This window comes from Physeter macrocephalus, chromosome 18 (assembly GCF_002837175.3).
Source record: "Physeter macrocephalus isolate SW-GA chromosome 18, ASM283717v5, whole genome shotgun sequence".
Taxonomy (NCBI): domain Eukaryota; kingdom Metazoa; phylum Chordata; class Mammalia; order Artiodactyla; family Physeteridae; genus Physeter; species Physeter macrocephalus.
Genome location: NC_041231.1, coordinates 66,257,437 through 66,280,896, shown reverse-complemented (window position 1 = coordinate 66,280,896; position 23,460 = coordinate 66,257,437). Strand labels below are relative to the sequence as shown.

The 23,460-nt window shown below is 33.1% G+C and overlaps 1 protein-coding gene across 2 annotated transcripts in view; it reads right to left on the bottom strand.

Annotated features, from left to right (window-relative positions):
• BMP5 (bone morphogenetic protein 5) overlaps positions 1–23,460 on the bottom strand; it is a 119,946-nt gene that overhangs the window by 30,726 nt on the left and 65,760 nt on the right. For both annotated transcript variants that reach the window (XM_007108043.2, XM_024121976.2), the window contains exon 3: positions 8,243–8,391. In XM_007108043.2, the coding sequence (XP_007108105.1) occupies positions 8,243–8,391 (149 nt within the window). The remainder of the gene's footprint in view (positions 1–8,242; positions 8,392–23,460) is intronic.

Below are 23,460 nucleotides of genomic sequence, written 5' to 3'. Positions count from 1 at the left end.
GGCCCGCGTACAGGGAAAAAAAAAAAAAAAAAAAAAAAAAAAAAAAAAAAAAAAAGCAGCTATTTGTATAGATAGAAAATAAGTTTTGCTAAGTTGAGTGAGTTTGAAATACATAAAGTATAGTTTATAAAAATCATATATGACTAAGAGAATTAATAAGAACTTAGGTTGAACAAAGTAGAAATTTAACAGTGCTCCTATATTTATGTTTAGTTCTCTAGCCATGAAAGGCATATTGATGATTTTGCTCATTTTTATGCAGTGGGAAAGGAGCAAAACTCTAAGCACACTGGAAGGATTTACCTTCTCTGATGTGCTTTAAGATATTACACAAGTTAGAAAATCCATAAGTCACAGATTACGTGGGTTTGGAAAATTAACAAATACTGATCTTAAACCCCAGAGGAAATCTATGTCGTACTTATTTTCAGTAGAAATCTAGTCATTTTTACCATAAAGATACAGGAATTCTTCTCAATGGAAACTCTTCTGAATCATTCACATAAAGTGACCAAGGCAGTTGTTTTGCTTAGCTATCTTTTAAATCTCTCTTATGGCTTGATTCATACCAAAAAAAAAAAAAAAAGATTTTCTTAGAAACTGACATATTGCCATAGATTTATTTATGCTTTAATGTTTTTAAAATTCTATAGAAATATGATAGAAACAGAAGCCATTTTAAAATGTTCTGGAGAAATTTAGATTAAGTTTTACGTTTCGTTATGATACTGAAAAATGTATTGTGGCACTTAAAGAAAAAGAAAATATAATCCTACTTAAATGTTGTAATAAGTGCTCTCTAGAGACCTTAATAATTATAGATTTTCAGCTATGAACTTATCTGATTCTTCACATGATCAGTTGGGAATTTGTTTATGCCTGGGTATTACCCCTCTTTGTATACACACACACACACACACACACACACACAAACACACACACACACATTTACCCCAAAAGATGTTTAATATTTCTTACTTCCCTTTATCCATTTCTCCATCTCTGATTTTATATAATATCTTGAGTTTTGGTTTGAATGAAACTATTTAATACCAAGCTCCTTAAGATGGTACATATCTATTCACGGTACCCTCTCTGAATATAATTTTTATATGTGTATAATGCTTAAAGTGTAAATATATAAATTACAATTACGTGAGAAATTATCACAGGCAATATAATAATCTCTAAACAAAAGGTCAAATAAATAGTGAATTCTTCTAGTCACACGAGCTCATTCCCTCACAATACAAATAATTCCATAGCCATTAACTCCCAGGTCTTAGGCACTTTATTCTTATGCCTTCAATCTGCCCTTTTTACACATTGATTTAATTCTTGACTACAGGAAAAATTTAATTTTACTTATTCACTGTATTTATTTAAGTATTTGACGATAATTATTCTTCAACTGTCCTCTTAATTTATTCTTAAATATTCATCCAAAAGTCAAGCAAGTATGCTCTAATTATCCTCAGCATTAAACATAAAGAAGTACTTCATTTATACTAATATTTACCTAAAACAAACATAGGAGTATATGTTCCTTTTTCCTATCAGAACATTAAGCAAGATATGCGATTTTTGCAGTTTCTTGGAAGTAGAGACTCTCATTTATCTGTTTGAAACCAATCGTCAGCACCATAAATTCAGCAACAGGGAGCCATATGGTTTTATGAACAAAAAAGACTTAATTGCTTTAAAAGATAAAGTTCAGATAAGGGAAGAGAATATTATCAAATCTCAAAATATTTGAGATCCTCTGATAAGTGGACATAATTCAACTTTTTGAACTGAGATACATAATAATGAGAAACTGTAGTCAAAACAGCAGGACAAAAAGAAAAATATCACCCTTGATCTCTGAATTTCTTCTGCTACTTATTAGCACTATGTCAGCTGATATTCAGATTAACCATCCACATAGATCATTTGACCCTTGAGACAGATAAATAGTCATCTGACAACACAAGGGCTTAATTTGGAAAATTTTCCCCTGAGTTAAAAAAGACTGTGTTTGGGAATCTAAGGATAGCACAACAAACTTATTTAATCAGATACTTGCATTGAAAAGCAGCAGATTCCAGGACTTACTAAATTTAAGCAGATATCACATTAAGAACTCCTCATCTCTCTCAGACAAAGATGCTCACATTTAATAAAAGTAAAAGAATATCAAGTTAGTAACTCACATATTAATTTAATATATAATGACATGAGGACTTTAGATTATAGAATAGATTTTTCTAATTAGGAGTATATATTCTGTAATTCAAAAGATGTCATGGAATTTTTGAAAAATCTGATTTAAGACAGCATATTTAGAAGATATCACAGGATATTGCAATTTTGGAGAAAAATTTTATCAGTGCTTTAAATTACTCTTCACATAATAAGGAACAATAGAAATAAACCACAGTTCAAGGTTGTAGAAAAAGAAAACCTAATCCCATTTCTTATTAATGTAGGTGTGGCAGTTGTCAATTTGCAGGAATGAGTCCAAAAATTCCAAGTGGAAGGGTAGAGAACATGGCGAAACCCTGGGTAATAAAAGTTTTAAAATGCTCACTTTCAGTTTAATTGTACTGATAACTAAAGTTAAGACCTCTTTTATAATTTGAATAATAATGTTGGTGGAAATAAAAGAGGATGAAATTGTTGGTGCTTTTAGAAAAGCTCTGAAATATCAATATATTTATGTACATATATAATTTCTAAAAATGGAAGAGAGAAAACTTTTGTGTACTAACAAGCAAAAAAAATTAAAAAGCTATAACTTTACCCCTTTACAATGTCTGGGAAATATACCTGCTAACCAACATGGGCTATGTCCTGAGGAGGCAATAACTATAAGGGTTTGTTTCCTTGACTTTCAAAGAGGCCTTCTATGATGTGTTTCCAATCAATTCATAGAGTATCTTCATTTTCTGATTTTTTTAATGGGAAATATCACTTATGTAGTGGGGATTTTATGCAATTTGCTAAAAAAGTTAGCACAACATATATTAGGAGTTCTTGGGTCCCATTCTTTATAAAAGACGAGCATTAAACTACTGCTTGTAAGAAGCCATGTTGATGTGTAACGTTTGCTAATAGGTTTACAAAGCCAAATGATAGTAATTTACACTGAGGCATCTCTGGGTTGAAAATTTTTTCTGATAGTTATGTACACCAGCCTTTAATCAATTATTCTTGTATATTACCCTATAACAAGGGTCGTTTCCCTTATATTCATTGATGCAGTTAGTTATCCCCCAAATAACCATGTCATTTTTTTCTAGGAATAAAATTGTTGGGCCTCAAGAAAACTACCATATTAAGTACAAATAATTTGATATTCTCCAGTGCCTATGAAGACCTAGCCAATATAAGCAATCAATTGATCATGACATATCTCTGAATGTTCATTTCTGTTGGCTTCATACCCTAGATCAGATGTATTTAAAAGCTTCCTACCAATAATCATTTCATCAACCAAAGTTATTAGACTTGTGCCTAATAATGTAACTATCTATACACTATGCTTCCAACTCAAGATTTAAGAATATATATCAACAATCTTACCTCTCTCCAGTGGACAATAATTTGTGAATTTATCTAAAGTCTTATTAAATCATCTGTAAAATCTCCATAATGAAAGAATTGATCCTAATATAAGGAGTACCATGTAGAGTTAAGTCTGTATGCATTTCCTCGTCCAATTCAACCCAAACACCTTTATTCCTGTCTCACCATGTTCCGGGTACTATTTCTTAATATAGTCTCACACTGTGCTTGGAAGGTAGTTACCATTACACTCATTTAATTAACACTATGGTTAAAATGTAAAATATTTTGTTAGAGCCAAGATTTGAATCTAGTTTTCCTAACGATTTCTTCTTAGAATTTATATTTCCAGAATGGAGCGATCGATTCTATTTCTTTATTCTCTTTATTTAAATTAAGTATCAAAACCTTAAACTCTAAGTTATAACAATAACTATAAATTTATTTATATTATATTTAAGCATTAATGACAATGAATTTAATTTGATAGTTTCACACCTCTGAAATCTTTTATTTTTCCTTGATTTGGCTGCAAAATTTAGTGAAACTTTGAAATCTCTGACTTTAAATCTGAATTTTTACCTTGATACGCTTGGAAATTATGCCACAACTTTGTCGAAAGAAAAATGGATTTTAGAGTCTTATTATAAAGAACCTTACACTGTTTCTTGGACATTGAACAATACTCTGACAAAACAACATTTTGATGACTTGAATACAAATGAATCAGAAACATACGGATTGAATTTTCCTTGACATATAAGTGGGTTTGAATAGAAAGGAAAAAGTCATTGGCAAAATTTACTCTGAGTATTGCCAAACCTAAAATGTCTGAAAACATAGGGTTTTTAAAAAGACATTCTAATGATCCCAAAAAATACTATCTTTGTTTTTCCATCTCTAAATTATTCTATAAACCCAAATTTGAAAAAAAATGAATTAATTTACTTGGAAGGTTTAAACTATATAAAGCATCAAACAATGGAAAATTACACTGTTTGGGGAGAAAACCCAAGTCTTAAAAGCTAGATTAAATTTCTATCTGGGTAATAAACTCTGTGTATGTATATATATATATATATATATATAGGACATATATATATAGGACATATATATATATAGGATATGATACTAATTACCATAGTTTTATTAACAATTTTAATAAGGATCTAACAAGCCAGGTAATTAATATATGGTTATAATTTAGGGAACTGAACATCTTAAATTACAAGACAGACTAAATCTACTCATTTGCTGCTAAAAAAGAGTACCTATTTTATCATAGAGGGTTATTAACCACTATGAGGGAGTGTTAGAAAATTCTGAAACTGATTTAGCACAATTGGATACAACCACTTGTATGGAATTTCTAGATTTTGCCATTAAGAAGCAGCAATGTTTCCTCTCCATTTTCTTGCTCATATGTTTGCTTTATTTAGCTGAAACAGACATTTGGAACTCAGAGAATTATCTATTCTGCATGAAAAAAAATCAATAGAATATCCCCAAACTCTCCTGCCAAATCCATGGCAGTTCACTTATCAAATTTCTAAAAAGAATATTTTACCAACTGACGTACTTTCCACAGGTCCTCTGAGGAATCATGATGCTACTTTTGATTTCAACAGCCTTTTGATTTCCAAAATATATTTAGATCTCTTAGCTATTTTTTCTTTGTGGAAGCAGGATAAACAAAATTTAATAATCTATATCACTGACTTTCTCCTCACCTTATGATTGAAACGATTTTAATTACTGTACTGTGGTTTGTGGTATAAAATTCTCCTGTGTTACACCAAATTGGTTTGGTTAATAATCACCCCAAATTTACAGTTTGGAATGTCTTCTTAAGAGTAACATGTTCATATATATAAAATAGATAAACAACAAGATCCTGCTGTATAGCACAGGGAACTATATTCTATATCCTGTAATAAACCATAATGGAAAAGAATATGAAAAAGTATATATATATAACTGAATCACTTTACTGAACACCAGAAACTAACACATTATAAATCCACTATCAATTAAAAAAAAAAAAAGAGTAACATGTTCAATGACAGGTGGTCTGTAAGAGCCTTTTAAGTCACAAACTCACTCAACAATCATTTAAAACATGTTTTTAATACCTACAACCTGCACGGTACCAAGTACCAAGGGTACCATTGTGAACCAGAAATACACATCCATGACCTTTTGAAACAGATATTCATTCAAATATGTAATCACAAAAGTGTTGCTCTGATTGAATAAAGCAGCAAGTTTAGTTCTTTAATGACCTTTGGTCAAGTTACAAGAATATACACATAAATTAGATGTCATGTGCATTCCATGATTTGTCTCCAAATCACTTTCCTAATAGCATCTGCAATCATATTTATACATGAAAGCTGTTTTAGCCAAATCTGGACTGCTGAATGTTCTAGACAACACCATGCCTTTTTGCCATTATATGTATTTGCTCACTTTGTTTCCTTATCCAGGAACTACCTCTATCCTCCTTTCTCACCACCACACCCTCTCCCTCCTCATCTTCATTTCTTGAAATCTTATCCAGCTGACCTAGCCCAGACCACAGTTCTTTGGCTCCATTTGGACTTAACCATCTCCTTACATTTCCTATAGCGCGTTGATTGTATCACTATTTTTAGGATTTAGGGCACTTTAGTCTTTCTTAAGTAGCTATATTTGTCTGTCTCCCAGGTCATTGTCTCCTTAACACTTTGTCTTGCATGAATAGGCATTCGAAAATTTTATGTCGAACAAATGAATAAATGAATAATAGTCAACAAATGAATTTGAAAGGAGACTTTCCTGAGTTTCATTTTTTCATGACTTCCAATTACTTTTGCTGAGAAGTAAACATATTCAGATTCCATTGTTGCAAATAAAAGGTGGTCTGTCTGCTCTGGCTTAAATACAAAAGGCCGGCATGTCTAGCATATTTAATCTTTTTAATATTTTCATATCAAACAATATTAAAGAACCAAAGAAGAGCAACAAAAAGCTGTGTATCTCAAACCTACCTTTTAAAAAAAGAATTTGGAAACCTTTGAAAGAAGTGAAATGTTAGTTTATTTTAGGCTCCAAAAATCACATAAATAATATGTCATTTAAAGGAAAATTACCCCTAAAATATAAGAGAAATCAATCAAAGGAAAAGGATAAACAAAATATAAAGTACTTCTCAGAGAGAAAAGGATGAATTGAAAGCAAGATAGAACTAAATAGTATAGGGCCCTCCAATTTCTTCCCCTAGATACAGCTTCCTGATCTTCAAAAACTGTACCTCGATTTAGCTCACTGTTCTACACTCAGAGTCCATTGGACTCTTAGTGTGTAGCGAAGTGCATTCAATAATATTACGTGCTGACTACCTCATGCCTCACTCAACTGCAAGCCTCGTGAAGCCATCTCTGTACTTGCTCACTATTTTATCTCCAGCATCAAGCCAAGCACACAGCACATCGCTACTCAGTGAGCATTTCTAAGCATAAGAATAACATCTGGAGCTTCTCAAAAAAGATTTCCTATAGACCTGTGGACTAAGAATGACACCTGCCATATCAGTAAACAAAGGATGTTGCAGCCAACAAGCCATCACACTACAGCCACCCCAATGGTGAGCCCTGAGGGAAGTTGGGGTGGAAACAGGATGCCTACCATCAAACCATCAGCCACTGCAGCTGCCCCCTGATGGTGCACCCTGAGGAGACTCAGAATGAGAAAGCACATGATACTGACCCCAGACAGCTGAGATGCATATCAAAGGAATGATTTCAATAAGCCCAGACTCTTGCATCTTCCCATACATAAATTTCTTAACTTGAGATGCCTGGTTTTCTTTAATTAACAATAATCTTTTTATGTTCTGACTACCTGGTCTTTGTTGCAAAAACTCCTGTATATCCTGACTCCTCCTCCACCTCTTTGGAGCGGTCCCTTAGAGTTACCTCAGAGGCTGTGTCCTGGGCTTAAGTCCCCAGTTTTGTCCACCAAGTAAAACATAACTCTCAACTTTTAGGTTGTGCTTTTTTTTTTCTTTTCAGTCAACAGATCTCTCCCAGAAGTGATTCTGGAGCTGTTGTCTTTGACCAAATATTATAATATGTTAAGACCTAACTCAGTATCATTTTCTGCAGTTTTTTATGACTCTTTTGTTCCATCCCCTCCTCTGTATTATGGTAGGTCCTTTGTCTGTTTCCCTATCATCTGTTTTGATATATATTTCTTTTTATGTCAGGTTTTTGAGATATACTTTGAATATGGTAATAACCATTCTACTTTAGTGTACAGTTCTATACATTTTTACAGATTATATAGTTGTGTAACCACCACAAAATCAAGACATAGATCCATAGCATTTTATACGTCACTTTCTTTCGGTATTGTTATATCACAGTAGTTCTACTTGTTTGCATACATGTCTTCAACACAAGACTAAAAACTGCAAGAGCAGGAACAGAACTTAATTCTTTACCCCCCACACCCACTGCAGAGCCTGACAATAAATGTGTGTTCAGTAAAGTGTTTATAAATAAATTAACTAATCAATATATTGCCCTATCTTATAGAATGCACCACATTGCACATTGTGTGTATAAAATATACATTGGTTAAATCTCACAAAAAGCTGTAACTCTCAATGTGTCCAAACCAGAACTCCCCAAAATTTATGAAATTCAGTCCTTACCATCTCCTGTTTCTGCACAGAGTTGTAAGCCCAAATTGTTCTGTGGATTAATCACCCAATGATTGCTGGTCACAGTGATATCAAAGACAAGCCAACCCACATCTAGAGCTTGAGCCTTTCTTGTGTCTAACAAGAACAGATCTGCATCCCTAAAAGAAGAAAGAGAGCAACAGCAAAAAAAGAGTTACAGGTTTGAATGAAGATCATCATTTCCTACACTTAAGTGAAAACACTACAAAAGCACTCTTACAATAACAGGAGTTCATTAAAGAATAAGAGGAACAAAGGACTCAAATGATGAGTAATAAGATACAGAACGTTTTATTGCTGGAACCCCAGCCCAAACCTGGTGCAGATTAGGAATATCTGACAGTAATTTCCACTTGCCTGCTCTTCACTGTCAAGTTTCCTTTACAAAGGGACTTAGTGGTCTTGGTTTGGTCCCTGATAATCAGTGTTTTCCCAAACCATTACCTATAAGTAGCAGTACACTGGCAAGTACACAAGCAAGGGTTAAACTGAATAGAGACAGAAGTGAAAGTAGCTGCTCCAGTCTGGACGGATGTGGATTCTCCAAGGAGATGGAGGGCAGGCAGGCTGTGATGGAAGCCTCTGTTTTAGAGGGAGTTTTCCTTTTGTTTACCACTTTCTTTATACTTTTTTCCCTTTTTATTACATATATTTTTCATTTTTATTTCATTTTCTAATTTTATTATATAATTAATTATTTTATGGATCCCAGAGGCCAAGAGAGGGTCACCAGGTATACCATTGGATTAAGGGAGAAATCCCGTAGATTGAGCTATGGTTCTTCCCTGACTCACTTTAACACTTTCTTTGCGCACAAGTCCCCTGGGGACAGTAGTACCTATGCATATAAACTTGTATGTTTTAGGATAATCTCCACAGTGTTACTGTTATTAACATTTATCAATCTTAACTTTAGTATTAAATTTACAAATGTATGAGTATTTGTCAAACTATAATGAATTATTTTATTTATTATATCCTTACTACAGGCAGCTTCTGAGCTAAGTGCTACATCTTTTTGATGTTTAGTCTTTATTTTAATTTGTTTTATTGAAGTATAGTTGATTTACAGTGTTGTGTTAATTTCTGCTGTACAGCAACATGATTCAGTTATACATATATGTATACACATCCTTTTCCATATTATTTTCCATTATGGTTTAATCACAGGATATTGAATATAGTTCCCTGTGCTATACAGTAGGACTTTGTTGTTTATCCATTCTATATATAAGAGTTTGCATCTGTTAATCCCAAACTCCCAATCCATTCCCCCCACACACCCCTCTCCCTTGGCAACCACAGGTTTGTTCTCTATGTGACATTTAATCTTTACAATAGATTTTTATATTGATGAAATTAAGGCTCAGATAGGTTGATGGTAAAAACAATGGAATTCCATCAAAGTAGAATAGAAATGCACTATTATGCATTTTATGACTGTGCTGAATCTGACAGCATATTATTCATATGAGGAAGATCAAAGCTATGTCATAATAAGCTATGTTAAATACTATTCTACTGTATTTTCCATCTATCTGTATCTTAGAAGTCACTTTAAAGGTGGCTTACATAATGTAAAAAACTAATTTTGAATAAAATCAAATCATGCATATTTATTATTTTCTTAGAAAAAAATCTATAATTGAAAACTGAGCTATAGCAGAAGTAAAGAATCTCAGTCAATATATACAGTAGGACTTTGTTGTTTATCCATTCTATATATAAGAGTTTGCATCTGTTAATCCCAAACTCCCAATCCATTCCCCCCACACACCCCTCTCCCTTGGCAACCACAGGTTTGTTCTCTATGTGACATTTAATCTTTACAATAGATTTTTATATTGATGAAATTAAGGCTCAGATAGGTTGATGGTAAAAACAATGGAATTCCATCAAAGTAGAATAGAAATGCACTATTATGCATTTTATGACTGTGCTGAATCTGACAGCATATTATTCATATGAGGAAGATCAAAGCTATGTCATAATAAGCTATGTTAAATACTATTCTACTGTATTTTCCATCTATCTGTATCTTAGAAGTCACTTTAAAGGTGGCTTACATAATGTAAAAAACTAATTTTGAATAAAATCAAATCATGCATATTTATTATTTTCTTAGAAAAAAATCTATAATTGAAAACTGAGCTATAGCAGAAGTAAAGAATCTCAGTCAATATTTTAGAAGTTACCTCTCCATTTCTTTAGTTAAACTTGATTTATACCATTCTTCCATTAACCTAGAGAACTTAAAATTAATGTTTTATGATCAATTATATTGTCCAGCTACCATACACCAAAATATGCAGCTTTAATTCTCCTTCACAATTTTAATCATAGTGATTACCAAAGGAGGGTTACAGACACTTTTTCACATCCAATACAGGAATCAGTTTGAGTCACCGCAGACATACGACAGGCATATACTACAATTCAGTGAAAAGATTAATTCATTCCCACTTGAATTTTAAGAACCCATTATTTTCACAGTGTGATGGAATGTAAATCAAATTCTCCCTCTTCCTCCTAAATTGGAAAACCTACCAAATAAACAGAATCTAAGAAAATATGGATTATTCTTAAATTTTTGAAATATTTAAAAAATGTCTTTGAGACTGTAATCTTGGAAGTAACTTAATCACGTTATTAGCTTCTTAAACAGAAGAAGGATTCACTTTGTAGCTTGGAAAATACGCAAGTGCTACCCTGCTTTCAAAGCCTGCTTTCAGTTGAAATATGGTAAAGGTGTTCTAATAAACTCTGCAAAGCATAAAATGCCATCCCTTGGTGTGATATAAATAAACATTTGAAAAACAAAAAAGAACAAAGAGGTAAATTCTGAGAGCAATTTCTACTAGTTAACAAATATCTTTATGTAGTTATTTGGGTGTATTTTCTATTATTTTTAAATTGTGCTACTTTTCCAGAAAAAAAATTTCTCTAACTATTCATATTCAAGTCTCAACACTGTTAAGCATGTCTATGAGGAAAACAGTTTCAGTTTTAATGAATATATTTAGAAAAAGCATCAGCCAACAGACCCAAGCAAACCCTAAATACCTGAATTTCAGTGATGCAAATCTAATTCATTGGAAGGTAAACCTAGGCCAATAGTATGATTTGAAAAAAATCCATATATTTCTAGTTCACCTCTGAAAAGTTATGAATGATCAATTGTCTTAATAAGCTTCATGGATTCCTATTCTTGAGCAAAACTATTTTATTCTTGACTGTTAACTTTTATTCTTTAATTTCTCCTCTTTCCTTTTGTGTAAAGGGCTCTTCTGCATTACCTACAGACAAGAGAATATGCTTTAGGAGAGTCAAGACTGTTTATTTATTTATGTATTTATTTTTTTTTAATTTATTTTTTGGCTGTGTTGGGTTTTTGTTGCTGCGTGCGGGCTTTCTCTAGTTGGGGTGAACAGGGTCTACTCTTCGTTGAGGTGCGTGGGCTTCTCATTGCAGTGGCTTCTCTTGTTGTAGAGCACTGGCTCTAGACACGCAGCCTTCGGTAGTTTGGGCCCGTGGGTTTATGGCTCACAAGCTCTAGAGCGCCGGCTCAGTAGTTGTGGCTCACGGGCTTAGTTAATCTATAGTATGTGGAATTTTTCTGGACCAGGGATTGAACCCATGTCCCCTGCATTGGCAGGTGGATTCTTAACCACTGCGCCACCAGGGAAGTCCTCAAGTCTATTTTTAATAAGCACAATGGTAATAATTTTGTAATTTTCACTCATGTAGCAACCTTCATAACAGCATCTTAAAAATAAATTCCTATCCATTCTGTAGAAATTGAGACATGATTTCTTTGGAAGAATAAAATTATTCCACTAAAGAAGAGCACTTATCTCCCTGGAAATAGCAGAATATACTAAATATATCCTATAAGCAGTATTATATAAACTTGTTAAAGTTGCCTTGCCTTATCACTTCTACCATTTTTTAAAGAAATTCTTACATCTAATAAAAGAAAATTTTAAATATTAATGCATTTAAAAGGAATGCAGTACAAAGAAAATATATATGTAGAAAAATATATTCATCTGTAGCAGAAATAAATCCATAATATAATTATTTTATATTATGTACAATTACAGTAATGAAACAAAAATTAAAATCTGCATTCTAGTAAAGGAAATAAAGTCCACCTACATGGATGTATGCAAGCATTTCAGAATGTCACTGTGTTAGTATCCTAAGGCTGCCATAACAAAGTACCAGAGCCTGAGTGGCTGAAACAGTAGAAATTTATTGTCTCACAGTTCTGGAGGCTGAATGTCCAAACTCAAGGTGTTGGCAGGGTTGGTTCTGTTGAGGGCTGTGAGGGAAGAATCTCATTGGCTTGTAGATGGCTCTTTCCTCCCTGCATCTTCATATCACCTTCCCTATGTGTACATCATTGCACCCAAATTTTCCATTTTTATAAGGACTCCAGTCATATTGGATTAAGACTCACTCTCATTTTAATTGAGTTACCTCATTAAAGACTCTGTTTCCAAATTAAATCACATTCTGAGATACTGGAGGACTTCAATATATGGATAGAGGAGAGAGGGGAACATGGTTCAACCCATAATACTATTTTAAAATATTTTTTTAAAGGGAAGAATAATCCTGGATGCGAACATCCTGTGTTTATAGATATTATAGCAATTATCCACATTGAAATGTTTTCAAAAACTAATATGTGAAAGTCAATTTATATTGATCAAAATAACTCATTATGATGAAAATTTGTATTTTTCTTTTTCAGATAGAATTTGAACCCTTTGAGTCTTGAGTATGATACAGATCAGCATAATAATTTCTCATACAGTTAAATGAAGCTATCATGCAGTTGTTAAATACAGAGTCATATTGAACAGATAAATGATTTGCATCACACAGATTTATTGGATATGAAATATATAGATATACTGAATATAATTAATCACAGGCAAAAAAATAATATGTAGATATGTAGATACAGTTAGAGTTCAATACAAATACATGTGAGAATATCTTACTTCAATCATAACCAGAGGTTTAAACATGTGTTTTCATGGGAAATTGGTAGGGTTGAAGATAATGCTTTGCAAGGGTGCTTTTTATTTTACTGAGAGAGGAAAGGGTTTTGTATACATGCTTTGGGAGCCTCAAAATACCAAAAGGGTAGGAATTTCACTAAAGACTGAGCAGCAGGAGCCAAATTCAGCAAAATTTGAGTTTTCATCATTCTTACCACTCATCTGAAAATGAAGAGTCTTACATATCTAAGACTATGACACTGGAAGAAATAAAATTGTAATATTTTAATAAAATAAATAAAATAATAAATAAATAAAATAATAAAATAAACTAGAATTTGGGGAGCAGACAGAGCTTGAACAACAAAGGAATTCCTCAGCCTCTGTTTCCCCATGACTAAAAGATATTATGATAATCACTGCCTTAAGAGATTTTGTGAAGACCAAATGTAATATAATCTGAAGATCTATCTGGAAGAGAGGAAACTATAGTTGAATCTTAACCTAGTTTGTCAGACAATTTTCCCAGAAATAGAACATGCAATCCTAAAATTTGTACAGAACCACAAAGACCCCGAATAACCAAAGCAATTTGGAGAAAGAAGAACAAAACTAGAGGCATCACACTTACAAAGTTATACTAATCAAAACAATTTGATATTGGCACAGAAACAGACACATAGATCAATGGAGCAGTATAAAGAGCCAAGAAATAAACCCACGTATATGGGTTAATTAATTTACAATGAAAGAACCAAGAATATACAACGTGGAAAGACAGTCTCTTCAATAAAGTGTTGGGAAAACTGGACAGCCACATGCAAAAGAATGAAACAGGACTGTTATCTTACACCATACACAACCTTAACTTAAAATGAATTAAAGACTTGAATGTAAAACCTGAAACCGTAAAACTCCTAGAAGAAAACATAGTCAGTAAGCTCCTTGATATTGGTCTTTGCAATGATTTTTTTTTTTTGGCTCTGACACCAAAAGCAAAAGTGACAAAAGCAAAAATAAACAAGTGGAGCAACATCAAATTAAAAAGCTTTTGCACAGCAAAGGAAACCATCAACAAAATGAAAAGGCAGCCTATGGAATGGGAGAAAATATTTGCAAATCATATATCTGATAAGGAGTTAATATCAAAAATATATAAAGAACTTATACAACTCAAGAGCAAAAAAAACTCTATTTAAAAATGGGCAGAAGACATACAGATGGACAAGTACATGAAAAAATGCTGAACATCACTAATAATCAGGGAAATGCAAATCAAAACTACAATGAGATATAACTTCATACCTGTTAGAATGGCTATTATGTATTAAAAAGACAAGAAATAACAGATGTTGGTGAGTATGTAGAGGAAAAGGAACACTTGTGCACTGTTAGTGGGAATGTAAGTTGGTGCAGTCACTACAGAAAACAGTGTGGAGGCACCTCAAAAAATTGAAAAAAAACAACTATCATTTGGGCCAGTAATTCTGGTTACTTATTGAAGAAAATGAAAACACTAACTCAAAAAGATACACATATCTCCATGTTCATTGCAATATTATGTACAATAGCCAAGATATGGGAACAACCTAAGTGTCCATCAACAGATGAATGGGTACAGAAAATGTGGCATATATTTATATATATATATATACACACACACACACACACACACACACAATGGAGTATAATTATGCCATTAAAGAAATGAAATCTTGCCATTTGTGACATGAATGGACTTTGAGGACATTATAATAATTGAAATAAGTCAGATGAAGAAAGACAAACACTATCACTTATATGTGGAATCTAAAACAAAACAAAACAAAACAACAAACAAAGCCCAAGCTCATAGATACAGAGTACAGATTAGTGGTTACCAGAGGCAGGGGGTGGGAGTGAAAGAAATGGGTGAAATAGGTCCAGAGATGTAAACTTCCAGTTAAAAAATAAGTAAGTCATCGGGCTGTAATGTACAGCACGGTAAATGTCTGTAGTTAATAATACTGTATTACATATTTTGAAAGTTGCTGAGAGAGTAGGTCTTTAAAGTTCTAATTACAAGAAAGAAAATTTCTAACTAGGTATGGTGACAGAAGTTAACTGCAGTAATCATTTCGTAATATATGCAGATATTGGATCATTATATTGTATACCTGAAACTAATATAAAGTTATATGTCAATTATCCTTCAGTAAAAAATCCTTAAAAATGAACTAACAACAACAAAAAAATGTGTGAATTAGTGCTTTTGTTAACATAATATTTCTGATGACAGCATTATACACAGACTCAAAAAATGCTACTTTTATAACAACATAGATGAATCTGAAGATGATGAACTTTGTAATATCGTGATATATGATTCAAAATATAGCTATAGTGATGATGTCAAACATGCATGTGGAAAGTTTGAAAAAAGTCTCTACATACATATTTTCAAAGTGAAACAAGGAATATGACTACATTAATGAAATTTTACATAACATGATTAAAATATATAAAAATAATTATATTAATAAACAATTATATCTTTTTACTATTTAACTGCTACTATTATATTTATTATATATCTATGTCTATAAACACATCCAATTATATAAATATTCAATTTCCTCCTCTAATTTCTTTGATCTTTAACTTGAGTAAACCGAATATTTTTATACAATCGTACCATATTCTTCTTCATGATCCTTCTTATAATCAGGTACACAAACATGCCTAGTAGCATACTATGCATGTTGTTTTGGATGCTTGAAATGTTAACTCCTTCTACTTTCTACATAACTGAATAACAGAAGTAATGAAGTATTCTCATTATAAGCCCCAAATAAAAATTATAACCAGGAATGTCTGATGTGAAGTCAGCTAGCCTGGGAGTCTACCTCTGAAAGTGAACAAAATAAATCACTGAATACTAGAATTAAGTGGGATATAAATTATGTAGCCAAACTGTTATTTGATTGATGAGAAAACTTAAAGAGAAATCAAATTATTTCCCATGGTCACTCACTCAGTTGGAAGACCAGAACCCAGGTTTCTATATTCCATTTTCAGAACACTTTCTCTTATATCACTGTAGCTCCCTTTTTAGTCCCAAACCATCCTTTAACTGCCCTCTTTACACAGAAAGATAATTGGTTTTTGGATTGGAGTACTGAAAGGTTGAGCTGAGCCACCAGCCTAAAACAAGATGGTAGACATGGAGCCAAGGAGTGACCATGTAATCAAGTTAAGATGAGGTCATTAGCATGGGCCTTAATCCAGTATGACTGCTGCCCTTATAAGAAGAGGAGAAGAGACACAGAAGGAAGACAGCCATATGAGGACAAAGGCAGAGATGGAACTTATGTTGACCCAAGCCAAGTAATATTTGGAGCTACCAGAAGCTGGAAGAGGCCAAAAACAATCTTCCCCTAGAGGTTTTGGAAGGAGTATTGTCTTAACAAAGCTTTGATTTTGGACTTCTAATCTCCAGAAGTGTGAGAGAATAAATTTCTGCTGTATTAAGCCACCCAAGTTTGTGGTAATTTGTTACAGCAGCTCTAGGAAACTAATACACTTCCCTAGTTTTCACAGATTAAATATTTCACATATTAAATAGGAGGTGGTCAGCAATATCAAATACTGAGAAGAATGGGAAGAACAAAAAGGTGTCTAGAAGATTTGATAGCAAGGAGAACGTTGGTGGATAATCAGTAGAGTGGAGTTATCAAACTGTAGTAGGTTGAGGGGTGAATAAAAGGTAAGAAAGTGATGTATTTAAAGCAAAGTTTTATAACATGAACTTCACTAAGATATGGAGAAGAGAAATAATGTGTAATAGTAGGAACAAGGAGAGTCAAATAGAGCGATTTTTAGTAAACACAAGAAGCATCAAATATTTATAGGCCATATTTAAATGCATATTTAAAAGACAGAACACCTTATACTATTTCAACACAATAAGAAATGTGAGTGGACAACACAGAAAATCTTCCAAAATAAGCTTGTGCTTGGTTACTTCTCTGTGACACTGTCCTTGGAGTTCATGTATATTGTGAAAACTTCTTTATAGATGAAATCACTTCTCAGCAGGGGAATTGGGGAAACTAATATACATCAGATGAGTCCTTGGATGGGACCCCCATTCATCTTTTGCCAAAATCTATTTTTTCAAGGGTATTGTTTCATAGGCTTGTGACAAATAAATCTTTTTGTTTGTTTCTAAATAGGGTTAACAAACAGTTCTCATTGGTATCTTATAACTTGAGTAGAAAGTGTAGGACTCATGGCTCCTCTGAGGAGTCTCATTATAAGTTTACCTTTATAAAGCAAAGAATTGTAATTATAGGTGGAATTGGTATCTGCTAAATTTCAACAATGACTTGCTGTACTTAGGCTTTGCTTAGTAATAGAAAAAATAATTATGCCCTTTAAATCATCTTTCTGAGCTTTTGTTTATTATTTAAATGAAGATTAAAATAAAATCTACCTCATAAATCCCTTGCAGAGATAAAAAAACTACACAAATAAAAATATTATGCAAATTGCTATAATTGCTGTTTTCTTACCAAAACACATTTATGGTATGTAAATATGTATATAATAAGTTGCATATCTTATGCTTCATGACAAAATTAGGGTCAGAAGTGATTTATGCAATTACTACTGTCAAAGTTCTTTAATAACCTGCACTTATAAATTTTAGATATAGAGATTCATTCATTTTCTTTAAATTTAGTAACATTTATTGATACATATAACCCATAATGAACTTTTGTCCCTAAATTCCATTAGAGGCAAAAAATGAAGTTGAAAACATATCAAAAAGGAAGTAAAATTATTTATGTAATCAACAAGAGATAATAAAAGGGAAATATTCTTTAGATTGTTACGGTTTCAATTATATGTATGCATGCATATGTGTGTATATATATACATTAGAGGGAGAGAGAGAGAGAGAGAGAGAGAAAGAGAAAGAGAGAGAGAGAGAGAAGAAACAGTTAATCAGGAGCATAAACATTCTACTGTCTAACCAAGAAGCTCTAAATCTTGCCAAGAAAAGCTTTGGGAAATTGGAAGATATACAGATACATTTCAGAGCAAAAGTTAAAATACTCTTCTATTTCCACGAGGCATGAACCTTACAGAGCACAGAGATATCTACACTTTTCCCAAACTTTCTAGTATTAGGATGTTTTCACCTCCTTCCATCTCCTTTTGTCTCTGAATAGCTTATCATGCCTAGTAGGAATGTAATGATGGCCACCCAAGAAGAAAGCATACATCTTTCTCTGGGTATCTGACATAAATACACCATACCATCTGAGAAACCTGACATACAGCTCTAAAACAGAGCACATTAACAATGGATGCAAATTAATCAATGATATTCTCTGGGGTTTATAATGTCAAAATCTCTCATGTGCAATTTCAGGTTTAAAAGTGTTAGAATTTGACTTTGTTAGCTGATTGATATTTTCAGATGGCAATTATTTTTTCTCCCAAAACAAATGTAAAATAAGAAGCTTCTGTAAATCTCACAGAACACCAATTTTCAGAATATCTAATTCAATGCTGTATTTACATTTAAAAGGCACATATGCAAGCTGGTAAAATAGTAATATTAGATGGAATTGAATGGCAAAAAATGGGAAAACAATTTGAATTCCCACTATGAAAATTCAATAACTTTTCCCTCCGTGGAATTTTTTAAATTGTCAAGATACTGATAATGTTAGCAGGTTTGCTGGCGCTACATCATTCCATATTTTTCCCTTGCAGAGAGATTTTAACATGGGTTACTGAATACACACACACACGCACACACACAGGAGAGTCCCGCACTCAACAAGAAGCAAAGAAGTGAGACTATTACATACATAGTCCAACCACTTTTAATGCCCTCTAATGAATGAGTGATACATCCAGCTCAGGTTCCTAAACTCTCTTCCATATTATGACTCTTACGACCCCAAATATGAAATAGTCGGGGGGAAATTGACTTCATGGCATGAACTATTCCCATAATTTAGGTTTATAACTTAAATCTACAACTAGAGCAGTATTTCTCAACCTCAGCATTAGGGAAAATTTGGACCAGATCATTCTTTATTGGGTAGGGGTGTGTCCTGTTCATGGCAGAAGGTTTAGCAGCATCTTCCACTACCCCAGCATTCCTACCCACTGGGTGCCAGTAGCCCTTCATCCCTCCACCCTCGCCAACTGGGACAACCAAAAATGCCTCCAGACGTTGCTGCATGTCTCCTGGGGGCTGAATCCCCTCAGCTGTGAACTTGAACTAGAGCTTGATCCCTGCACATGGCAGAAACACAAGCCATGCTTGTGTGCTGTCCTATATACCTACAGCAGTAGGCACTGACCGTCCAAGTGTAAGTTATGCGGCTCTCAAGAGCTCACAAAATCTCCCTGGGTGGAAATTGTCAATGTGTATCCTGAAGTATGTCCACAGAAGAATCAAAAATCTTAGAGAAGCAGGAGGGGGGAGATGATGTCAATGTGAAACTGACTGTGGACTTGAATGATGACAGCTCAACTAAATATATCCAAGCAGGGAAGATAGCAAATGACAGCGAGCAGGCTAGCTTAAAATATTTTCGCAGTGGAGCACAGAAATTGATATTCATAGCGAACATTAGGAAAAGGTTGAATTCTACACAGCATATTTTCTTTTGGGAATATATAAATGTATATATTGTGAAAAAAATTAATTCAAGGAAAGCACTTAGCACAGTGCCAGACACATGGTGAATGCCCATTAAATGGGCAAGTGCTGATTGCTCTTCTTAATAGTAGGACTACTGGCATTGTTCTCACTATTTAATTCTTTATGCATTTAAACATTTTAATGCTTAGGAATATTTCTGCTAAGTGCCCTCTCTGTCTCTACCTCTCTTTCTCTGTCATTATAGAAAGTTCTCCCACACTATTGGTGAGAATGTACATTGGTGCAGCCACTGTGGAAAGCAGTATGGAAGTTCCTCATAAAAGTAAAAATAGAGTTACCATATTCTCCACTCCTGAGCAAATATCCAGATAAAACTATAATTCAAAAAGATACATGTGTACCTATGTTCATAGCAGCACTATTCACAATAACCAAGACATGGAAACAACCTAAATGTCCACTGACAGATGAATGGATAAAGAAGATGTGGTACATATATACAATGGAATATTACTCATCCATAAAAAAGAACAAAATAATGCCACTTGCAGCAATATGGATGAAACTAGGGAATATCATACTAAGTGAAGTAAGTCAGAAAGAGAAAGACAAATACCATATGATATCACTTTTGTGTAGAATCTAAAATATGACACAGATGACCCAATCTATGAAACAGAAACAGACTCAAGTCATAGAGAATAGACTTGTGGTGGCCAAGGTGGAGGAGGGGTGGGGGAGGGATGTAGTGTGAGTTTGGGGTTAGCAGATGCAAACTATTATATATAGGATGGATAAACAATAAGGTCCTACTGTATAACACAGTGAACTATATTCAATATTCCATGATAAACCATAATGGAAAAGGATATGGAGAAGAATGTGTGTGTGTATACATATATATATTTATATAAAACTGAGTCACTTTGCTGTACAGCAGAAATTAACACCACATTTTAAATCAACTATACTCCAATTTAAAAAAAGTCAAAGAAATAGACTTTTTTTTTTTTTTTTTTTTTTTAAGAAATAGACTTTTTAAAAAAAAAGTTATTTCTCATCTTCAAAGGCCCAAATCAAGGGTGAACTCCTCCTAGTTGCTTTCCCCAAGGGCCTTCACCCTCCCATGTGAAGAATTAATTTCCCCTTCATTTGTATTTTGTATTCATTTGTACAACATGTAGTACATACTTACATCATACTGCTTAGCGCATCGTATTATAGTTATTAAAGCCTGTGTGTGGCAAGCTCACCCCAACCCCTGCCTCAGGCTATGAACAGTAAGGATCTTATTTATTCTCCTTGTGTACCCCGTGCTGGCCACATGTAAGTTGCTTAGGAAAAGCATGGCCAACTCAGCTGAATTATCTGGAAAATTCAATCACATGGAAACCTCATTTCCCAATAATGCCAGATATGTGAGGGGTGACTGAAGAGAAATGCCTTCTATACAGAATTTGGGGCTGTCAGCTTCACGTGAAAAGATTAAATGAGTGAAATGATGTGTATTAAGTTTTTACCAAGAAAAATAAAGATTTGGATAAATATCAGAACACTTTAAATGGCACTCATTGACATATGAGTAGGGATAAACAGGGAGGTGGGAGATAGTAGGAATAAAACATATAATTTTAAGAGTTTTAGGTCTTGCTAAGATAAATAAGTGTGAAAAGAGATGACTTCATGGGTCTTTCTCTTTCGTATTTGATCACATAACATTGTTAAAGGATTTCTAGATGAGATGGTTAATAAACCAGAGAGTGTCTTGAATATAAAACATATCTATAAAACATCAGTCTAAATTACTTCAAGGATCCCCATGTTGACACTCCTAGATGATATCTGACGGGAAATGAGCTTTAAATATGTGAAATTATACACACACACACACACACACGTTTGCATTGTCAAATGCACTGCCTTAAAGAGTACAGACTGCTCTGACTTTTCAATTGTTTCTTAGTTTAATTCAAAACACTATTACACACTACTATATATAAAATAGATAACCAACAAGGACCTATTGTATAGCACAGGGAACTATAGTCAATATCTTGTAATAACCTATAATGGAAGAGAATGTAGAAGAAAAAAATATATATGTATATACATGTATGTATAACTGAACCACTTTGCATTACACCTGAAACTAACACAACACTGTAAATCAACTATAGTTCAATAAAAATTTTTAAAAAAAGAAACAGTACATAGATAAAATCCACAGTTTGAAGACAAGTTTTAAGAGGTGACCTTAGGCTTGAAAATGTCTAGAGGTTCAAGTTTCTTTTCATATATCCATTTTAGTTCTTGATTTGATAAATATATGAAAACACAAATAATCAATACTCAACAAATAATAATTGGATATTAAAATGGGTTTCTCAAATTGAAATTCTTTCCATTTTACTGTGATCACATGATATATAAATGAAGTATCTTTAATCCTTCCTCCTCAATTTCAGAGAATTAAAGTCAAGGTTCCCAATTGGCAGGAACATTTTCCATAAAGTAGGGGAAAGAAAAAAATTTATTTATCTTCATTTTCTGTGGAAAAAAAAAATGCCTCTTGTAGCTTAAGAAAAAAATAAGAGCAACTTATTTTTTTAATCTTTTATTTTGTTCAGTTTAGTTTTGATTTTTGCCCCTCTCTACCTGGAAATGTTTAGATGGTTATTTGGCAAAGAAACATGTAACATACTGTTGTTTCATTATCTTCACTTGCTCAACTATGCTTATGCTTGTTTTGATTACAAAAGTAATTTTCACTTTAAAAATTTAGAAAGTACAGAAAAGAGGGAAAATTAAAATTTAAAATTACCTGCAAGCTTTCAATGAACACTTGCTGCTTCCTTCCAATCTGTTTTCCACATGAATTCATCCTAACATAATTATGTGTATTATGTGTAAATAAAGTTTGTTTCCTGTTTTGTTCAATTAACATTACAGCCTGAGCACTTTCCAGTGTTACTAATATATTTTTAAAATACAATTTCTACTTGCTCTATGAAGTATAGCATTTCCATTTTCCATGAAACAAAGTGCAACTTTTTCTCTTCTGTATTAAATTAAAATGTTCTCAGTCTATGATATGGTAACCAATATTGTGAAAAACATTTATATGTGGATCCTTTTCTAATTTTCTACATCTCTGATACGTCTGTAAAATAAATTCATAGATAAGCAGTTTCCCATCCTCTTGAACTGTATTTTTTTTAACATCTTTATTAGAGTATAATTGCTTTACAGTGTTCTGTTACTTTCTGCTGTATAACAAAGTCAATCAGCTATGTGCATACATATATCCCCAGATACCCTCCCTCTTGTGTCTCCCTCACACCCTCCTTATCCCACTGCTCTAAGTGGTCACAAAGCACTGAGCTGATCTCCCTGTGCTATGTAGGTGCTTCCTGCTAGCTATCTATTTTAAATTTGGTAGTGTATATATATGAATGCTACTCTCTCACTTTGTACCAGCTTACACTTCCCCCTCACTGTGTCCTAAA